At 44.6% G+C, this 22,684-nt stretch overlaps 1 protein-coding gene across 1 annotated transcript in view; it reads right to left on the bottom strand.

Annotated features, from left to right (window-relative positions):
* LOC127000287 (hydroxyacyl-coenzyme A dehydrogenase, mitochondrial-like) overlaps window positions 1–13,876 on the bottom strand; it is a 31,325-nt gene extending 17,449 nt beyond the window's left edge. Inside the window, exons 1-3 of the mRNA XM_050863815.1 lie at window positions 13,702–13,876; window positions 8,217–8,489; window positions 2,667–2,804 (exon numbers count right to left, since the gene is read on the bottom strand). Coding sequence (XP_050719772.1) covers window positions 2,667–2,804; window positions 8,217–8,489; window positions 13,702–13,818 — 528 coding nt within the window. The 5' untranslated portion in view covers window positions 13,819–13,876. The remainder of the gene's footprint in view (window positions 1–2,666; window positions 2,805–8,216; window positions 8,490–13,701) is intronic.
* Window positions 13,877–22,684: the final 8,808 nt, after the last annotated feature.

The following is a 22,684-nucleotide window of genomic DNA, read 5'->3' as shown; positions in this document are numbered from 1 at the left end:
CTTTACCAGTTTATAGGCCTACATTTTTTTTTTTTTAACTTTATGGCCTAGAGCACCAGTAGGCTTTCTTCAGGGTCCTGGTGTTCAGCCCAAGCCCATCATGGCACAGGCAAGTGTTTATAGTGGCAGCATTTATTCTTGGGTCATGCTGCCCCCTGGAGCTCATTCCTGATTCACTCGGACAGTTCTTCCAGAGTCCAGGTTGATGTGGTCTTCAGGACAGCACGTGGGTACCGTATTTTACGGCTTACAAGACACACTATTTTTCCTAAAAAATACCATGAAAAATACTTGTGCGTCTTCCAAGACGAATATTGTATTGTGGCAGAAACGTCCAGGCTCAAGTGAGCTTGGACGGTCACCGTATTGGCTCGACCGATAGGGACGTGGTTTTGTATGTTGTCATTACATTATGAGGTTAACTTGAGTAACTATTTAATTCAGCCTTTTAAAGATATAACCTCAGTACTTACTTGTTACAAGTATTTCCAATACCATAAATCTTCCTGGAGCCAAGCCACAAGCCCAAACGTGACCCAAATGTCTGTTGTTTATTGTGTGGCTGGTAGCGGCGGGAGCCATTCCGCTCTTGATCTTGATGGTACAGGTGGCTTATTTCCATTGACCAGCAAGCCTTTGGATCGGCTGCAATTGGATCTGCTGTGTTGATGTGTTGTCTCCTATGCACTTTTATGGAAATAAAACCACCCTTGGACAATGAAAGATGTATAGTATATTTACTAACCACCAACTAGTATGTCATCGCCATATGGACAAAATCGGACGAGTGATGAATGTAAACAAACCAATAGCCTACATGCCGCCATGTTTATGTCGGGGACCCACTGTTTCAGTGTGTGTGTATTTACCAACGGTAGTTGAAATTGCCTAGTTGTACATTTGTGGTGAGTGCTCCAGCAAACTTGTGGTGAGTGCTGAGACAATAGATAGTTTTAAGAAAAGGTTACATAAATTCATGGATATGGTGAAGCTGTTCTTGAGTGAGAATGACTTAATTTTTTTTTTCAAAATTTCTCTCCAATATTAGGGTGCGTCTTCGAAGATGCAGCGTCTTGTAAGCCATAAAATACGGTAATCTTAGGCCATCCGGCGGTGGCTGAAAAATCCCAGGTGGTAGTGGCGGATTCAAACCCACATCATCCACGACACAGCGAATACAGGACCCACACACTAATCACTCAGCACCGCCTCCCCTAAGTTTGCTATACAAGCATACGGCTAGCTCTAGCAGACGCCAGCTAGCTAGCACATAAGCCGAGCAAGGGTGGAGCAAGTCTACTCACTTATCTCCACTGTTTCCAAATCTTAAATGCATCTGGTTCACCCGTTAGCCCCACAACTCCCTGCAGGTGTGTGTGTGTGTGTGTGTGTGTGTGGGAGGTGGGGTGGGAAGCCAAACCATACTGTCGATCAGCTGATCATGACAAAAATGGCATCCCACAACAACAGCTCACTCATATCCCGACTGTTTACCGTAAATAGCAATCATACTTGACTGATATATTCACAGAAGAGGAGAAGATGCAGCAGAGGTGACATTGGACACTTATATAACTAGACATGTCCTTTGTTTATGCTGCTAGGAACTCCATAACTTCCCACAGCCACCACAAGACTGAGCCACACTGCCATGGCTGTCCTGCTGTGGTTGTTTGCATTTCTGTTCAAATTTGGACCACAACACTGAGTCATCAAAGTGAGAAACATGCAGCAGTTGATGGAATCCAGTCTTGCCATGAACCACGTTTGAATGATGAACTACACCATGGATAAGTATTTCATCTTGCCTATGACTTAAATGCTCTCAAAAGGGCAGTATCAAGACACCTCTCCGACCAAATCTGACCTAACCTAACCAAATCTGAGCCTCAATTTCAGCTACACTAGTTGTCATCTATTTGCAGGAGCAGTGCTTAGCAGGCTTATTTTTTTCCTTTAAGCTGACTCCTTTACTGTAAAAGAAAAATATTTAAAGCCATCCAAATCACAGTCAACTGATTAATTACTCCTACAGAAAGCAGAAAAGGTTCACAGAAGATATAATTAAATAACCAAAAGCAAATCATCTGGGAAAGTGGAGCACCCTGTGTATAAGTGGAGGGCACTGTGTATAAGTGGAGGGCACTGTGTATAAGTGGGGGGCCCTGTGTATAAGTGGAGGGCCCTGTATATAAGTGAGGGGCCCTTTGTATACATGAAGGCCCTTTGTATAAGTGGAGGGCCCTGTGTATAAGTGAAGGCCCTGTGTGGAAGTGGAGGGCCATATGTATAAGTGGAGGGCCCTGTGTATAAGTGAAGGGCCCTTTGCATAAGTGAAGGCCCTTTGTATAAGTGAAGGCCCTTTGTATAAGTGAAGGGTGCCCTGTGTTAAAGCTGTAAGACATTGCATAACCTTACTGTTCATACTTAAAAGGAAAAGATTCCCTGCACCATTATCATCCACCTTAATGACATGACATTTGAGACAATCTGGGACATTGCAGTTGTTGCACAAATCAATCAGTCTGGTTAGGAAGCCTAAAGGTGCATCTGCACTACAGGTTAGTTGCAAAATTTTAACCACTTTTTTTTTTAACAGCAAGAGACAGCTCAAGGGCAATTAAACAAAAAAGCAACAAAAAAATGCTATGAGCTGCTCCACTTACCTCCAGGAGCTTCATCACAGGGACTGGGTTGAAGAAGTGAAGCCCACCAAAGCGATCCCGGCGGTTGGTTGCTTCGGCAATTTTTGCAATGGCCAGTGATGAGGTGTTGGATGCAAAGATGGTGTGCTCAGGAGCAGCCTAGAAGCAAGTGTCATACTTGTAAATATGCTCTCCATCATCACCTATACTGATTCACTGTAATCATAACCTATGTTCTTATATAAGAGTACAGTATGAGACAACCCAATCAGTGTTTGAACCACACAAGGTGTGTCTCCAGTTGCCTAACTAACGAACTAACTTTTATCCATATATTGGGTCTATCAATTTCTTATTTTCCCTTGATGTCTTTACATGAAGATCAATAATAATAATAATAATAATAATAATAATAATGATGATTGGAAGAAGTGTATGAGGCCCTTTTAGAGATAAAATCAGAGGACCATGTGCAGTGTGGTGATGTTGCGGCCTTGTGCCTCATCCTTCACAGAGAGGACACGGCAGTAACACTCGGCACAGAAAGCCAAGAACAGCGGGAGGAAGCTACTGTGCTGCATTTGGACGATACAATGTTAGAGGACAACAGCCAAAATAATCCTTTTTTTTTCTAAGTTTTGACAATCATGCTGAAAGATGAGACTTGACTTTCAACCACACTATTGGCTGGTTTGAAAAATACTCTATGTAATTGTGCTCTGAATTGGTAAAGTTGGTTAACCTTCTATCTGTATGGGAAATGTAGGAAAAGTGCATTAAATGAAGGAAGAATAATGAGTAATGTGAATATATCTCATCAAACTCCCTGGTGACAATATCAACAGGCTAATAATAATCCCCAGAAGGCGAGAGTTACTAGGGTCACCAAGGGAGGAAGGCGATAATCTTCCCCACAGGCACCACTGTCAACTGATGAGAATGGGAAGCCTCTTACTGGTGCATCTTAAAATTTGAGATCTTTGATATTAAACTCCCGGCACTGGATTTGATGAAATATAGGGCATATCAAGGCGTATCAGGTGCTGAAGTACTGTGCAATTAGGGAATACCTGTCAACAAGCTTAATATAGCCATAGACAGCAAAAAACATTTACCTAACCTATCATTCATGCTAGGGGTGTACCGATACCAAAATTTTGACCAATACAGATACCCCAATATTTGACCGATACCAATACCAATACTTGTGCACTGATTTTTTTTTATACAACAATTCCAGCAGCTAAAGGGCAATATTAACCCTTAAACACATCCGGGGGTCGGATCAGACTCCACTATATTTTCTCAATGGTAACACAGCCGCCTCATTGGCGCCAGACAGCTGTGATGCCTGATAGCTTTTGTGTTCTCTTTGATGTTGTCGATGTTGTGTGCATGCCGCTCTCGCTCTTTATGTGTCCAGTGTAGAAGCGATTGGTGCCCGTTTCGAACCCACATGTGTATACGTAATACAACGTTGTATAACGTAGTCCCCCCAAAAATTTATACGTACAATCGTGGGACACAAGCGATGACACACTGTCCACTGAGTTTCGTTCATCGGCCCAGACTTTAAAAAATATACACTGCATGGAAGGAGGCTAATGTTCAGATATGTCACTACATATACACTCTCCATAATTTGTTAGATATGAATTTGTCAGTTGTGCACACTGATAACAACTTTTAAATTCGCGGACGAAAATGTCTCTTTACATTTCGTTCAAGTTTAGTCAGGGACAGCTAAAGTTGTTTACAACGCTATTATGCATTTGAATAAATGTTGCATTCATTCCTGCAACGTCCTCGCTAAGAAAATACGAAAACATTGATAATGTGCACAAATATTCTGATATGGTCTAAAAATATATAATGATGCCACCATTTAACTCTCGCTTGACAATGTTATGCAATGACGTCATCGACCATGCCAACTGGTGCATTTAAGAGACTAGTAGGCTATTATGAATTAAATTGAATTACAAAGCTATTATTTTGCATATAAAAATATTAAACGATTCGTTTGCATTTATGAAACAAGGCTATTACTTTGCATTTACGAATACTAAGTTATTATCATGCATTTAAGAAAAGTAGGCTATTATTTTACAATAACTTTTTCTCTTAAGAGAAATTCATCTCTCTCTCTCTCTCTCTCTCTCCAGAATGCACATTAACCACCAAAGCCAAGCAAGTATTTAGCTTATGGAATACAGAAAATCTTATTACAGAGCGTGCACTAGTGGAAACAAGAGCATTCAAACAGATTTTTCTTAAAGAAACAGTCGTCATGCAGTTGGTCCTCACAGTTTCGTAAGAAAAATCCTTAAATAATATCTCTCTCACACCCACACACACTCTTTGATCCTTGCACACACCCACAGACACACACACATACGTCACATATAACTCGAATGTAGTTCTGCTGGATAGTTGCCGTCATTCGCTAGCGGTGTCCGAAACATTTTGGAAACTGTGTCAATACTTATGTCCCACGACTGTACATAATATATATATATATATATATATATATATATATATATATATATATATATATATATATATATATATATATATATATATATAAATATATATATATATATATATATATATATATATATATATATATATATATATATATATATATATATATATATATATATATATATATATATATATATATATATATATATATATATATATATATATATATATATATATATATATATATATATATATATATATATATATATATATATATATATATATATATATATATATATATATATATATATATATATATATATATACAGTAAAACCCCGATTATCCGAAAGTGGATTATCCGAAAAACCGGATTATCCGAAATTGATCTGGATAATGCAATTAATTTTTTTTTTTCTATACTCTGCAACATTCACAATTCAGATCTGCAACGCTCACAAGTATCAACATACACTGGTCCAGACAAGGAGACACACAGACAAACATACAATAAAACATTTACATCACATGTTTTAAGCGTACTACTTTGTTTAGCGTAGCGTGTGTTTGTTTGGTTTCAAAATCAAAATGGTGGCGATCAAAATGGCGGCCATAAATCCGGATTATCCGAAAAATCGGCTTATCCGAAAGAGGCTTCCCCCCTTCCATTTCGGATAATCGGGGTTTTACTGTATACATATAATATATATATATATATATATATATATATATATATATATATATATATATATATATATATATATATATATATATATATATATATATATATATATATATATATTATATATATATATATATATATATATATATATATATATATATATATATATATATATATAACGGGCGACGACCGTTCAAGATGTACATTCCCAATAAGCCTGCCAAGTATGGACTAAAACTTGTCCTTATAACTGACAACACAAGGGAGTACCTATTGGGGCCAAAATTGTATTTTGGGAAGGGAGATCCACCAGCTCAAGGAAACCTCGGCCTGGGACACTGCCTGACGAAGGAGCTGACTACGTAAACCATATCATAACACCAACAGAAACGTAACTGTGGACAACTGGTTCACCTCAGTTCCCCTTGCAATCCTACATATCCAGTCTGCAACATCCCCATTGATGTTCAGCGTCCTAATGGAGCAGGCGGTGTTGTTCAATATCAGCTCTCTCATAGTACGGTGCAGGAAGTGTCCGTGGAAAGATGTTAGGAAAAGCCGCAATGTGTGCTTTACATGTATAAGGAGGCTCTCTGCAGATTCCTCAAGTGTAAGTAATAATTTTCTATGAATTGCAACTGTACTAATGTACATTTGTACAAAAATACTCCAAAGATTATTTTTTTTCACTAATAAAATATCATCTTTTTTGACAGCTTGCCTCAGAATTAGCAGTGGTGCCAGAATGCTAGGGGTACATCAGCTGCATCCCACACTCCCAGGCTGTACTTGGGACACGCTACATGGGAATACTTGCATGGGAGGGCCTGATACAAAATGTATTGTGAACAGGTGTATTATTTTTCATGAGTTTTGGAGATTTTTTTGGGGGGGTATTCAATCTAATACTTACTTATCAATTTTTACATACATTTGTTTCTCCAGCTACAGGATTAAGTTTGGTATTGCCCATGGTGCTTTTAGTTTGAATAAAATGCAATTAGAAGTTTATTTTTTTATTTTTCAAAAGTTGGGGTCCGCAAGGACCCCCGTATGTGTTAGTGTATAATTTAATAGGGTATGTGTTTAAGGGTTAAATGTCAAGAAAAAAAGATCCACTACTCGTTGTTCCACCATAGAAGGGAAGTGTTAACACCCACCCCCATGAGTTTCGAAAGGGGCGAGGGAGGAGGCGCCTCGTGAGGTCTAGTTGACTCAGCTAGGTTAGCTTTACCTTAATTGCCATACATTTAGGCAGAAGACTGTGAAGAAATCCCCAGACCCGGGCAGCGTGCCCTGTTGCGGGGCGACTGTCTGACTGACTGAGGCAGGCAAATGAGGCAAGTGAAGGGGCTCCGCCAATCCCGCGCTGAAGCTACTAGTACTAAACCTGTATTGTACGCATCCGTGGTACCAAAGGCTATACTGTATACTAAGTATTATATACTTGTATTCAAAGTAATATGAATCTTATCGTTTAAAGTGATGAAAATTAAATCGCAGGAAATTCCAAACTATGTAGTATCATGATACTAGATCATTACACTTTTCTAATATTTTTTCAACAATTTAGAAAATCCAATTTCTGTTGAACAAAATTATTTGCAACGAGTGACATGCGACGTACAAAACTCCTTCGGGTATCAGTAGTATCGGCGGAAAATCAGCTGATACCGATACTCTTAACCCTTAGATTAAGGCAATCGTATATATAAGTGCGCTACCACATGCCCCACCCGTATAGGGATCATATATATAATCATCACACTCTACGCTCCCCACGTTTCAAATATACCGCCAGTTCTTGACTCAGAAGAATGGTGGAGGCATCTGGCATCTGTACACACTCATTCGTCTCCAGCACGCGGCCTACAGATCATTTTCCACTTTCGTTTGGAATACATGTCATGTCTCGTGACGCGTCAAGCAGTTCCTCTACTCTGAGTGGAAGTAGAGCCTGGGCGAATTAAAGTGACAGTGACTCTGATGACTGCTATGGTAGTGACATTGACAGAGGGCAGAGGGCAGAGAGAGAGAGAGAGAGAGAGAGAGAGAGAGAGAGTGTGTGTGTGTGTGTGTGTGTGGGGTGCTTCCACGCGACGCATCACAGCCACGAGAAAATGTGCAATATTTTCGGCTGTCATAACTTTTTTGTTATTATTAGGAGAGAAGTTTTATTACACCACCATATATACTAGATGAATATACAATTATTGCAAAGAAGAAAGACACCATTTCCACCTCTTTTAAATGTCTAAATTTTTCCTGTGCACAGCATCCAGAGAATATCACCACCCATACTATAAGGGTTAAAATGTGCTGATACCACCAATACCGATATACCTAATTCATGCCACAGTATATGTTCATATAATTGGTTGAAAGCCAAAACAATTAAAGGACTCACATTATCAAGCTTTGAAAAAAGTTCCTTCTTCACTTTCAAGTTTTCCACAATGGCTTCCACTACGAGGTCAGCCGACTCCACAGAAGCCACAGCATCAGTTGAAGTTCTAAGGCGACCCACTGACTCACTGATAAACTTGCTGGCTTCGTCCCCCTCGCCAAACTTCTTCTTGGCCACTCGACCGATGGAGTCAGCGATTCTCTTCTGAGCCTTCTCCACGGCCACAGGGTCGATGTCCACCATGGTCACGGTGTGGCCCGTTTGCGCTGCTACCTACACACACAAAGAGAGAAACATTACTGCAATATGCTTATAAATTACAAGGAAGAATTACAGTGGGTTTTTGTTAGGCCCAGCTTTATAGTCTGGAACCCTGAACTATTATTAAGGAATTGAATGTATGGAGAGATTGGAGGTGGAAGGATGGTGACCAGTTGGTAGACCTAGGAAAACATGGAGGAGGACTTGGCATTGATGGGATTGGATGAGCATTGGGCAGAAGACAGAGTAGAATAGAGGAGAGTCATAAAGTGTCCAACCGCTCAGGAAGAGTGAAAACCGACATTAAATGAAATGATGATGATAAATGTATGTAAATAAGAGAAATAAAATCTGCACAAATTCATATCTGACACTGAGGACAAGGTCAAAAGAAAGCCTTCCCATATCTCTCATTTCCTCCTGCCTATGACTTAAACACTTTCAAGAGGTATCAGGACACTGCTCCAAAGGACTCTGGTTTCTCTATTTTGAACACTTTCTTTTTATTTCTTCACCCTTGAGTTCCCTCCTTTTCTGTAAAGTATAAGTAAATAAATAAATACTGTTTCTCATGTATGCGTGCGTGCGTGTGTGTGTGTGTGTGTGTGTGTGTGTGTGTGTGTGTATTTACCTAGTTGTGACATACAGGAAAAGAGCTACGCTCGCGCTGTCCCGTCTCCATATCCGCTCTTATCCAACTTTTCCTTAAAATTATGAATGTTTCTTGCACAAACCACCTCCTCCTCCAGTCTATTCCATAGCTCAATGATTCTGTTTGGGAAGCTAAACTTTTTTACATCTTGCCTACACATGGTCGCCCTTAACTTCTTTCCATGTCCTCTCGTTTCTCTCTCGTTCCACACACACAGGTCCTCTCTGTCCAAATGCTCCACCCTGCTTGCCACCCTGTACACTGCTATCAGGTCTCCTCTTTCTCTTCTTCTCTCCAGGGTTGTGAGCCCCATGCTATTGAGTCTCTCCTCATAAGTCCAATCTCTAAGTTCCGGTACCATCTTAGTTGCCACTCTCTGCACTCTTTCAAGCTTCCTTATGTTCTTCTTTTCATGAGGAGACCAGACCACTGCTGCATACTCCAACCTTGGCCTTATCATTGTAACTATTATTTTCTTCATCATCTCCTCGTCCAAATACACAAATGCCGTCCTTATGTTCCTCAGCATATTCAGAGTTTGTCCCGTTATCCTGTTGATGTGTTTGTCCGGTGACATGTTCTCTGAGGCAATGACTCCCAAATCCTTTTCTTTCACTCCTCTGCATATTATCTCACTTCCCATCTTATAATCATATTCACATCTATCACTCCAACCAAACTCCATTTTTTTACATTTCCCAAGTTTGAACTCCATCTGCCATGTACCAATCCACTCCCATATTCAGGTCCCTCTGCAGTGCCTCACAGTCCTTCACATTATTCACTCGTCTCAATAGCTTTGCATCATCTGCAAACAAACTCACATAGCTGGACACTCCGTCCACCATATCATTTATATAAACAGCAAACATTATTGGTGCCAACACCGAGCCTTGTGGGACTCCACTCATCACAGGGCACCAGTTGGAAACCCTGTCCCAGATTATCATCCTCATTTCCCTGTTAGTTAGGAAGTCCTCCATCCACTTAATCAGCACATCACCCACTCCACCCCTATTTTTAGTTTTCCAAATTAGTCTTCTGTGCAGTACTTTGCCAAATGCCTTTCTCAAATCCAGGTACACTCCATCCCTCCAGCCTTCTCTCTCTTGTATTAAATGTCACCCTTGAGTAATAACACAACAAGTTTGTGACACAAGATCTCTCTCTCCTGAATCCAAACTGGCAATCCGAGATAATTTTCTCACTTTCTAAAAAATCTGACCACCTGTTTTTAACCAGTCTCTCGAATATCTTCGCAACTCACTGGTGTGATGAGAAGATGGCGCCACTTTAAACACTTGCCTGCGCCATGATGGGCTGGGGTCGACTATCATCCAGGCCCCTCATGAAAAGCCTATCGGCGCTATAAACGTACACGGAAAAAAAAAAAAAAAAAAAAAAAAAAAAACTCACTCATCTAGTTACATAGCATAACTGGCGCCACTATAAAAATTCCCTGCGCCATGATGGGCTTGGGTTGATCACCAGGCCCCTGAAGAAAGCCTACCAGCGCAAGAGGCGGAGATGTTAAAAAATAAAAAGAAAGAAAAAGAGGTATGCCCCACAGGGATACACAAACAGTTATCCCCCATATAACATACTCTTGAGGTTAAATAAATAGTGCTGCATTCCTGGACTCTTATAATTTATCTAGTAACCTAAAACTACTAATACATAATATTAACAATGTTTTATGAACTGCACTGTATCTAAGTCATTACCAAAGGGAATATGCCCTCTGCAGCTGCAAAATAGCTCGCAGAGAGGTTCAATTTGCTTATTCACAAAGATCAAAAGCAGACAAACTAGAACAAAACTAGGCAAACTAATGTTTTTCCTGCTGGATTAAGAACTGCATGAGAATGGTTGGTGACAGTGGTATGCGAGTCAGGTGGGTGAGCAGAGAGGAAGGGAGGCATTTCTTTGAATGGAAGGTGACTGACAGGAACAGTGAGGGTCTAGAATGGGATGTGAGAAAGTGGAAGAGAGAGATAGACAGTGCAGTGAAAGGTGACGGTCTGAGGAGGTGGAAGCATGCAATGGAGCGAAAGAGTATTTTGGAGTGGTACACGGAAAAGGAAACCCCGCAGTGTGTCAGCTGGTATGATGGAAGCCTGGGTGGTGATCTTTTCTTCCAAGCTCGAGCGCAGTGTATGAATGTGAATGTAAGAAATTACAGGTGGTCTGAGTCCCGCAGCAAAGTGTGTCAGATGTGTGGATGAAACTGTTGTGCATGTGATACTGGTGTGTGGGAGGTACTGGAGAGAAAGGACGGAGATGATGAGGGTGGTACTGAGTGAGATGGGCTGGGATAAGAACATAAGAACATAAGAATGCAGGAGTCTATAAGAGGCTGGTAGGCCTGTACTAGGCAGCTCCTTTGACCCTAAGCTCCCGTGTATCTAACCCCACCTAATATCGCTGTCCATGAATTTATCTAGTCTATTTTTGAATATGACAATTGTATTGGCACTCACCACATGACTGCTAAGCCCATTCCACTCATCCACCACCCTGTTAGTAAACCAATTTTTGCCTATGTCCCAGTTGAATCTGAATTTATCCAGTTTAAACCCATTACTTCATGTCCTACCCGGTTCTCTTACCAACAAAACCTTATGAATGTCTCCCTTATTAAAGCCCTTCATCCATTTATAAACCTCGATGTGAATGGGAGGATAGCAAGAACGGAGAGGGAATGGATGCTGCTGCTGCTGGGACTGAATGCTGAAGCAAATGAGAGAATTATAGCAACCATGAAGAGTCTTCTGGAAAAGATGTGGTGTGCAAGAAATAGGGAATTGGAAGATTTGTAATGGATACCGCTTGTTTTGTTTCTATTTTTACAGGTTGTGCCGATATGAAGGCCTGACTCTCCAACGGGTCACCTGTACAGCAAGAGCAAGAGCAAGTCTGTGTGCTTGTCTGCGTATGTGAAGAGGTTCCATGTTTATCTGTTGTTTGATCCGTGTTGTGATGCCAGGCATTCGAGTGTAATTGTTTGTAATGAACCTAGCTGCCTTGGTGTTGATTTGTTCTAAACGATCAATGTTTCTGTGTGTGTAAGGATCCCACACCGTGGAGAAGTATTTCAGTGTTGGTCTCACAAGTGTGTCATAAGCTATATGTTTAATGTCAGGTGTGCAGTTATGTAAATGGCTCCTCAGGAACCCCAGTGTTCTGTTGGCTGTGGCACTGATATGGTCTATTTGAGTGTTGAATTTCAAGTTAGTTGAGAGATGGATACCAAGGTACTTATGTGTGTGAACTGATTCTTAATCTGAATTGTGGAGTGTAAGTGTGATGGATGGGGTTGTGAGCTCTGGTGAATCTTAATAGTTTGCATTTGTCTGGTCGGAAGTACGTCTGCCAGGTGCGCTCCCACCGCTCGAGGACGTCCAAGTCATTTTGTAGTAGTCTGCAGTTGTCACTAGTCTTTACTGCTCTAAACAGTAAACTATCGTCGGCAAATAGTCTAGTGGAATAGTAAGGCGTTGACAGTGGAAGATCGTTAATGTACAGGAGGAAAAGAAAGAGGCCTAGAATGGTGCCTTGTGGGACACCTGAAGAAACAGGGACAGTGTCAGATGATGATTGTCAAGAAGAATACGTTGAGGCCTGTTAGTAAGAAATGCAGTGATCCAGTGAAGAATAGGTCCTGAAATACCGTAGCATTTCAATTTTAATGTCAGTCTTTTGTGCGGAACTCTGTTGAAGGCTTTGACAAAATCTAAAATAATAGTGTCAACTTGTTTAATGTCACGTCGGTTAAGTAGCCTCGTAATGTCGTGATATGTAGAAATGAGTTGCGATTCATATGAGCGTTTAGGTCGATAGCCGTGTTGAGTCAGTAAGGATGTTGTTTGTGTATTATGTGTTCGAAAAATAACAGTGAATACATAATATTATCACCCATGGCCCTCAGTAACCCATACCTGAAGAATAACAGTGAATACATAATATTATCACCCATGGCCCTCAGTAACCCATACCTGAAGAATAACAGTGAATACATAATATTATCACCCATGGCCCTCAGTAACCCATAGCTGAAGAATAACAGTGAATACATAATATTATCACCCATGGCCCTCAGTAACCCATACCCAAAGAATAACAGTGAATATATAATATTATCACCCATGGCCCTCAGTAACCCATACCTGAAGAATAACAGTGAGTATGTATCCCCCATGGCCCTCAGCGACCCATACCCGAAGAATAACAGTGAGTACATATCCCCCATGGCCCTCAGTGACCCAAACCCAAAGAATAAGTGGGTACATATCCCCCATGGCCCTCAGTGACCCAAACCCAAAGAATAAGTGGGTACATATCCCCCATGGCCCTCAGTGACCCAAACCCAAAGAATAAGTGGGTACATATCCCCCATGGCCCTCAGTGACCCAAACCCAAAGAATAAGTGGGTACATATCCCCCATGGCCCTCAGTACCCTTGATCAACTAGGCAACGGTCAAAGGTCCAAAGATAACCAATCCCGGGTGTCCGGCTGCTGCTACCTCCCTCAATATTAATAAGTTACTACGCCACCTGTATGTCCTTATTACCTGGGCGATTCCGGCACCCATAAGGCCGCTGCCGATCACCGTGACGTTCTTCATCGCGTTGGCCATGGCTGCTGTCTGGGAGAGGGACCGCCGGGAGAGATGGGAGAAGAAAGCCATGACGAAAGACCTGTTGTCGCTACGGAGACACGGGCCGACTGCGCCTGACTGCAGCGTCTTCTTCCTCTTCTTTTGACCTGTGACCTGCTTCTTCTTCTTCTTCTGCTTCTTTCTCCTCTTGATTCTCCCTTCTGCTTATTCACACACGCTTTTCAGTGTGATTTCAGTATTCTTCTTCCTCCTCTTCCTCTTCTTCAGTAATTTATCTTTCCGCAGGTCAGTTCACATTTTAACAATAAACTTATTGTTATGCCGGACGTATATTACTTGGGTTCCGTGTCGCCACCACAAGACTCCGTGGGACGGAGATATGTAAACACTTTGCACAACTTCTGTAGTTTAATATTCTTCCTTAGTAGTACACTTCACTCTTGACTCTTCACTGGCCACTAACTTACTATGACTCGGACTGGGGCTCTCTCGCCCTCTTCTCCTAAATATATCCAGAACAGTACAGTCTAGAATGTCACAGTATATTTTAGATCATACAAGAACATGTAGCAAAAATATATGCGAGTTGGCAACACTTCCCGCCTGGCGACTGGCCGCGCCCCGCGGGGCGCGGACGGCTCCCCTTGCTCCCCGCCCCCCTGCTCGCTCCTCCCGGAGCCTTCTAGAGGCACATGGACGCCGGGGGAAGCTTCCAGCACAACATTATCAATCAATCAATCAACTTATTTAATTACTATTATTGTTATTATTGTCATGCCGGATGTATTACTTGGGTTCCGTGTCGCCGTCACAAGACTCCGTGGGAGGGAGATATGTAAACACCTTGCACAGCTTCTGAGTTTAATATTCTTCCTTAGTAGTACAATTCACTCTTGACTCTTCACTGGCCACTAGCTTACTATGACTGGGACTTACTCCTCTCGCCCTCTTCTCTTATATATATACCGAACAGTCTAGAACATTACAGTATATATTCGATTATACAAGAACATGTAGCAAAAATATGTGCGAGTTGGCAACACTTCCCGCCTGGCGCCTGGCCGCGGGCCCCGCGGGGCGCGGGCGTGCCTTGATCCCCGCTCCCCTGCTCGCTCCTCCCAGATTCTTCCAGAGGCCCATAGACCCCGGGGGAAGCTTCAAGCACAACACTATTCCCCCCTCTTAATTGTGATCGTCCCGTAACTATATACAAACATAAGAAAATTAATCAAAAAAATAACAATTGTCGTATCGCTGTGGACGGCTGCGTTGTCTTTGTCTTCTGTTCGCTGCCTCCTGCACGTCTGTCTCCTGGTGCGCCTCGTCGTCGTCCGCTTCTTGGGGTGTCTCTGAAACGTCTGCCGAAGCCGGGAGGCTATCTCCCTCGGCTGAAAGGTCCAAAAGGCCTATGTCGTCGTCGACCTCCTCTCGGTCCTGGACGTCCCTTGCGCTTTCGTCGGCTGTTGGGTGTCTGTAGTTGTTCCAGGTGTAGTTTCCCGGGCCGTGGTACCTCCATAGCCGGTTGACGTGGACAACTTTCGGCTTGGTCCTTTCCGTTCTCCGGATTCGGTAAGTCACGTCAGAGAGGCGTTCTAGTACAGTATAAGGGCCTTCACAGGGGCTCTGTAACTTCGGAGACTGTCCTTTCTTCCTGTGCGGGTTGTAAAGCCAGACTTGGTCTCCTTCCTTGAAGTCAACGTGGCTTGCCCTCATATTGTAACCGCGCTTCATGGCCTCCCCGGAGAACTTCAAGGCACCACGGACTTGATGGTGCACCTCTTCCAGCCGTTCCTCTAGCTGACGGGCAAAACTGGAGGCGTCCCTTGGAAGGCTTTCCCCAGGAGGCCTTCCTGTCAGTAGGTCCACCGGCAATCGCAGCTCACGTCCAAACATCAGCTTTGCCGGCAAATACCCCGTAGTCTTGTGGGCGGCAGACCTGTAGGCCATGAGGAGCGCAGGCAGCTTCTGATCCCATGAAGACTGATCCATTGTTGCACTGCTTGGCCAACTACTGGCCCAACGTCCAATTAAACCTCTCCACCATTCCATCTGACTGTGGATGCAGAGGGGTGGTCCGGGTCTTCTTGATACCCAGAAGCTTGCAGCACTCAACAAGGACTGTTGACTCAAAATTCCTTCCCTGGTCGGAATGGAGCTCGTTAGGCACACCGAAGCGACAGAAGAACTCCTCCACCAATACCTTAGCGATGGTAGTGGCTTCCTGGTCAGGGATGGCGTAGGCTTCCGGCCACTTGGTGAAGTAATCCATTGCGACGCAGATGTACCTATTTCCGTTCGTCGTCAGAGGCAAGGGTCCTGCTATATCCACTGCCACCCGTTCCATGGGGGCTCCAACCTGGTATAGTTGCAATGGGGCACGGTGACGCTTCTTGGGGCCCTTCTTTGCACAGTGAAATGCCAGAATTTTTCTCTTTACAACACTCCTACACGGCCACTGCGTGTAACGAAACACACGAGAAATGAATCCAGACAAGGAAAGGTTTTGCCGGCGCCGAGGATCGAACCCGCGACCAGAGTAACGGGAGAGCCACTCCTTTAGCAGTCGGCCAAAGAGGTACCCCACTGGCTAAGTTGGTTATGGGAGGCTCGCCCATCAGGCAAGTCAGCACTACATGTCTCCCCATTTCCATTTAGATTAATTTCTGTGTGTTGAATTCCCATTTTCTATGAACTTCGGAGAGCATGGGCCATCACTCTACCTGTTACCCTCTCGGGGTGACACAACAGAACCACAGGAGAGGATGCCACCGCCCTGCCACCAGTAAAATGCCAGAATTTTTCTCTTTTCTACACTCCCACACGACCACTGCGTGTAACGAAACACACGAGAAATTAATACAGACAAGGAAAGGTTTGCCGGGGCCGGGGTCGAACCCGCGACCAGCGTAACGGGAGAGCCACTCCTTTACCAGTCGGCCAAAGAGGTACCCCACTGGCTAAGTGGGTTATGGCCTATGGGAGGCTCGCCCATCAGGCAAGTCAGCACTACAACAGCACACCTCACACGCGCGACACCATTCTTCCACGTCCTTCCTCATGCCAATCCAGTAGAACCTTTGGCGCAGGCGACTCAGTGTCTTCTTTACCCCAAGGTGCCCGCTGGTGATGCTGTCGTGCATTTCTTTCAAAACGCCTTCCCGGGACTTCATAGGTAGCACCGTGGACCAGTAGTGGTCAAGACCATGCATCATACAGGTAAGCATGGAAAACGTGGTCAAGGCTCTTGACTACTGCCAGGAGTTCTTTCCGGGTCACGCAATAGTTTTCAGATCTCGGTCCTGGGGCTGCAGCTTCTTCCTGAAGTAGGCCACAATCCGTTCCATGTGCGGCGGCACATGCCTGGTAGTGATGCTCTCTAGTTTACTATCCCAGCGAGCAAGCTGGCCTCAGGGTTTTTCATTGACTTCAGCCACTTTTTCTCTCGGCTGGGTGAGCTTGCTGAAGAAGGCCCACAATCCGTTCCATGTCGGCACATGCCTGGAACAGCACTCCACCAATCCCCTCATCACTGGCATCACAATCCAGTATAAAAGGCTTAGAGGGGTCTGGGTAGGTGAGTACGGGCGAGCTGATGAGGGCCTCCTTGAGCTTCTCAAAGGCAACCTGAGTTTCCGCTGTCCACTCAAACTTGCGCTCCTTCTTCGTCAGGAGGTGCAGTGGTGCAGCAATCGTAGCGAAGCCTTTCACAAACCTGCGGTAGTATGAGCACAACCCGAGGAAGCTCTGCAGCTCCTTCACGTTGGTGGGTGTCGGCCAGTCCCTTACCGCAGCCACCTTCTCAGGATCAGTGCGTACTCCAGCCTCGCTCACGATGTGTCCCAAGTATAAGACCTCCTTTTGGAATAGGCAGCATTTCTTCGGGCTGAATTTAAGGTGTGCAGCTCTAAACCGGGCGAAAACCTCTGATAGCCTTTCCATCCCCTGCTCGAAGGTCTGGCCAAAGACAATCACGTCGTCGAGGTAGATGAGTGCTGTCTTCCAGTGAAGTCCCTCCAGCACCCTCTCCATCAGCCGCTCGAACGTGGCCGGCGCGTTGCACAGGCCAAAGGGCATGACCTTAAACTGCCACAGGCCTTGACCGTAGGAGAATGCTGTTTTCTCTTTGTCCTGCTCCGGCATTTTGACTTGGTGATATCCAGACTTCATATCTAGTGTTGAAAACCACTTGGAGCCCACCAAAGCGTCGAGCGTGTCGTCGATCCGTGGGAGTGGGTATGAATCCTTGATGGTGAGATCGTTGAGGGCTCGGTAGTCCACGCAGCACCTGAGGGAACCGTCCTTTTTCCTGACGAGCACTACAGCAGACGCCCACGGGCTGCTGGACCGCTCGATTAACTCCTGTTGCCGAAGATCATCCATCTCCTTGCGATGGGCTGGTGCTATCCTTCGAGGAGCTTGCTTCACTGGGCGGTGGCTACCTGTGTCGATGTGGTGCTCTACCAGGTCCGTACACCCCAAGTCCAGGTCTCCTGTGGAAAACACATCTGCATTCCTCACGAGAAGCTCCCTGAGCTGTTCCACTTGGGGCTCCTCTAGACACTTGGAGCTCCTGTCAAACAGGTCACGCAGGTAGTCGGGCAGCTCCTCCTGGGGCTTCGTCAGGGTTCTCCTGCAGACGCAGGTTCTCGGTTTCTGGTCGATCTCTTGGCACAAGCCCACCATGGTCCCTTGTTTTCTTTTCTTTGGGCTGAAGGAGACATTGGCCACGACGACAGGCACTTCCGCTGCAGTAGGGTCTGCCAAAGTACTGCCTACAATCACCCTATTTTCTACCGTGCATCGACTTCCACTCTCTACCACACACAGACTAGCCGGGGGGACACCCGTAATTTGACAGGGTAACAGCATCTCTGACCTCGAAGGAATAATGGTGGTGCGCTTGACAGTCACTGGCAGGTCTTCCTTGTGCACAGTCGTCAGTGGCACCCTCCTTCCTCCTACAGTCAGCTGCTTAGCGCGGAAGTCCAGCTCGCACCTGTGGGAGACAAGATAATCCATACCTAGGATGCAGGGGTCGTCCATTTCAGCCACGTAGACAGAGAGGAATTCTTCCTTTCCTCCGAGCTCAAACTTCACGTCCACTGGGCCTCTGAGCTCTGCGTAGTGTCCAGTGACTCCGCACAGTCGATGCGACGTCTTAGGAAGCCGACGATGACTCACCATGTCAGGTCGCACCAGTGTGCGTTCCGAGCCTGTGTAGACGATTACAGGCCACAACACTCCGTCAACCTTGCCCTCCACTTGGCAGCTCGTCATGGTGGTTCTTCTGCACATTGATATCTTCGGGGCATGTACAGGACAGACTGGTCGTTGCCCCCGTGAACCAGTCCTCCTTAGTTTCCCGGGTGGTGGTCCCTCGCCGGGGGCACATTTTTCCGACACTCATTCTTTCAGTGCTCCTTTTCTCCACAGGTCCAGCACTTGGGTTCTTCCCTGGGCTTCTTCCTAGCGCCACCTTCATATTCCTTTTTTATCTTATAGCATTTGTTCTCCTTGTGCCCAACCTTCTCGCAGTACCAGCACGTTCCTTGGAACCTGTCTGTGTCGCTGACAGCGCCCTTTCGTGCCCTAAAACCAGAAGTCGAGTCATCCCTGAAGCTTGACAAGTTAGACCTAACAAGGGACTCAAACTCCATGGCACGTGCCAGAGCTTCCTGCATTGATGTTGGCTTAGCTTGCTTCATTTGTATCTTCAGCTGAGGGCTGACCAGGGCATCGATGAATTGATCACGCAGCAAAACCGTCAGCAGGTCAGGGGTGGCACCTGAGTATGCCTTGTGCGCTATGCTTTCAAGGTCCTGAGCGAGTTCCTGAAGAGACTCGCCTCGCTTCCTGTTGTGGGATCTGAGCCTAACCCTGATGAGCTCGCTCTGGTGCTTGGTCCCATATCGTTGCTCCAGCGCCAGCCCGCTGTAGCTGCCTTTTGTCGCATTGTCGAGTTGAGCAAGGACCTCCAGCTCCGCCCCTTTCAGGCTAGTGGCCAGCTGAACCGCGCACTCTTGGTCATCCCATCCATTCCGAGCTGCCAACAGCTCAAACTGAGCGCGGTAAGCCTCCCAGGAGACCTTGCCATCAAACTACTGAGGCTTCTTTCTGACAGGTGACCCCAGCAGACAAATGGGGCTGGCGGAACTACTCGCGGGGGTAAACTGAGGCGTAAGAGGGCCCAAACTACCCCGGACTTGCGTGGGAGAAGCATCTTGGGTACAACTAGCCCCTGCAGGCACTGGCTGTCCGTTTCCAGCCAAACAGTCTTCAAGGGCCTTCACTCTGTCAGTAACTTCTAATATTTCTTTGTGTGTCGTCTCCCGTACCACCTCCATCTCTTGTTGAAGATTTGTGTGTCCTTTCTCCAATTCTATCAGGCGTTGTCCCAAGTTCGTGGTCACATCAGTCATTTCTCTTCGCACTGACTCACTTCCATCTTGTACTGCTTTTAGCTGTAGCTGTAATCCTGTGAAGCGATCTTCTAGCTGTTCTTTGAGCTCCTGGAGTGTTCCCTTTTGTTGTTGCTGTGCTCTTTCTTGTTGTTCCTGTGCTCTTTCTTGTTGTTCTTTGAATTCTTGGAGTGTTCCTTCTTGTTGTTGCTTTGCTCTTTCTTGTTGTTGCTGTGCTCTCTCTTGTTGTTCTTTGAGTTCTTGGAGTGTTTCTTGTTGTTGTTGCTGTGCTCTTTCTTGTTGTTGCTGTGCTCTTTCTTGTTGTTCTTTGAGTGCTTGGAGTGTTCCTTCTTGTTGTTACTGTGCTCTTTCTTGTTGTTGCTGTGCTCTCTCTTGTTGTTCTTTGAGTTCTTGGAGTGTTTCTTCTTGTTGTTGCTGTGCTCTTTCTTGTTGTTGCTGTGCTCTCTCTTGTTGTTCTTTGAGTTCTTGGAGTGTTCCTTCTTGTTGTTACTGTGCTCTTTCTTGTTGTTGCTGTGCTCTTTCTTATTGCTGCTGTGCTCTTTCTTGTTGTTCTTTGAGTTCTTGGAGTGTTTCTTCTTGTTGTTGCTGTGCTCTTTCTTGTTGTTCTTTGAGTGCTTGGAGTGTTCCTTCTTGTTGTTACTGTGCTCTTTCTTGTTGTTGCTGTGCTCTCTCTTGTTGTTCTTTGAGTTCTTGGAGTGTTTCTTCTTGTTGTTACTGTGCTCTTTCTTGTTGTTCTTTGAGTGCTTGGAGTGTTTCTTGTTGTTGTTACTGTGCTCTTTCTTGTTGTTCTTTGAGTGCTTGGAGTGTTTCTTGTTGTTGTTGCTGTGCTCTTTCTTGTTGTTCTTTGAGTGCTTGGAGTGTTTCTTCTTGTTGTTGCTGTTTTCTTTCTTGTTGTTCTTTGAGTGCTTGGAGTGTTTCTTCTTGTTGTTACTGTGCTCTTTCTTGTTGTTCTTTGAGTGCTTGGAGTGTTTCTTCTTGTTGTTACTGTGCTCTTTCTTGTTGTTCTTTGAGTGCTTGGAGTGTTTCTTCTTGTTGTTACTGTGCTCTTTCTTGTTGTTCTTTGAGTGCTTGGAGTGTTTCTTCTTGTTGTTACTGTGCTCTTTCTTGTTGTTCCTGTGCTCTCTCTTGTTGTTCTTTGAGTGCTTGGAGTGTTTCTTGTTGTTGTTGCTGTGCTCTTTCTTGTTGTTGCTGTGCTCTTTCTTGTTTCTCCCCCTGTAGTCTCAAGGCTTCCAAGAGTTCAGTCAACACGTCGATCCAGCTTCCAGCACAACAATGACCTACACTCTGAAGTATCAAAACAATGAGCTGCTGAGTTTTTCTCAACTTAATCCCACAAAGCATCAATAAAGGCTGGGTCTGAGCGCATCTCTTCAAGGTGGGCTCTTACAGTTTCAATAAATGGACCGTATTGGCTATACAGGCAGCGCCACATGTGCAACTCAACTCCAAGCTGAATTTTCCATAGAGTTCAAGTTATAGACTAGAGTGCGGTTGAGACTGTCTCAGGGATACACGGCCATGATGCCGCCGTCGCCCCAAGCCGATGATTGCACACTCTTCACTATAGTCGGTCCAAATTAGCTCGGCCAATTTGCACCGAGAGGCCCCTCCCCTATTCTGGCTAAGCTCCGCCCCCCTTTCACCTGATTGGCTGTTGATGACATCATTGATTGTATCAGACACGTACCAAATAGATATGATTGAGATAATCTAGCTTCTTTCATGATTAAAAAATATTCGAAACTTAATTGAATAACGATACTCTACGTAAACAATCAATGACATCACCTAAGAAACAAAGTACAATCATAATACTGCAAGTTTTCAAGAGGGAACGGGCCCTGCAAAACGAGCACTGAAGGCGATGATAGTAGGCTATCTATAAAGTAATGCACACTTTTCGTCATTATTTCCTACATATCTCATTCACATAGGCATAACAAACATAATCACATAAAAAATATATTCTACAGTAGCCTCATACAAGCAGGAATCATTGTATTGAGGAATAAGTTTCGTATCTGTGGCTGTTGCGCTGAGCGTACTACTGTTATGCCGGACGTGTTACTTGGGTTCCGTGTCGCCGTCAGGAGACTCCGTGGGAGGGAGATATGTAAACACTTTGCACAGCTTCTGTAATTTAATATTCTTCTTTAGTAGTACACTTCACTCGGACTCTTCACTTACCACTAGCTTACTATGACTGGGACTGGCCCTCTCTCGCCCTCTTCTCCTATATATATCCAGAACAGTACAGTCTAGAATATTACAGTATATTTCAGATCATACAAGAACATGTAGCAAAAATATATGCGAGTTGGCAACACTTCCCGCCTGGCGCCTGGCCGCGCCCCGTGGGGCGCGGACGGCTCGCCTTGCTCCCCGCCCCTTTGCTCGTTTCTCCGGGAGCCTTCTTGAGGCCTATGGTCGCCGGGGGAAGCTTCCAGCACAACACTCTCCCCCCCTTTTAATTGTGATCGTCCCGATCACACACTTAACTATGTACAAACATAAGA

The sequence above is a fragment of the Eriocheir sinensis genome, chromosome 18 (assembly GCF_024679095.1).
Source record: "Eriocheir sinensis breed Jianghai 21 chromosome 18, ASM2467909v1, whole genome shotgun sequence".
NCBI lineage: Eukaryota > Metazoa > Arthropoda > Malacostraca > Decapoda > Varunidae > Eriocheir > Eriocheir sinensis.
Note: the sequence above shows the minus strand (reverse complement) of the source record. Positions and strands in the feature narration are given on the sequence as shown.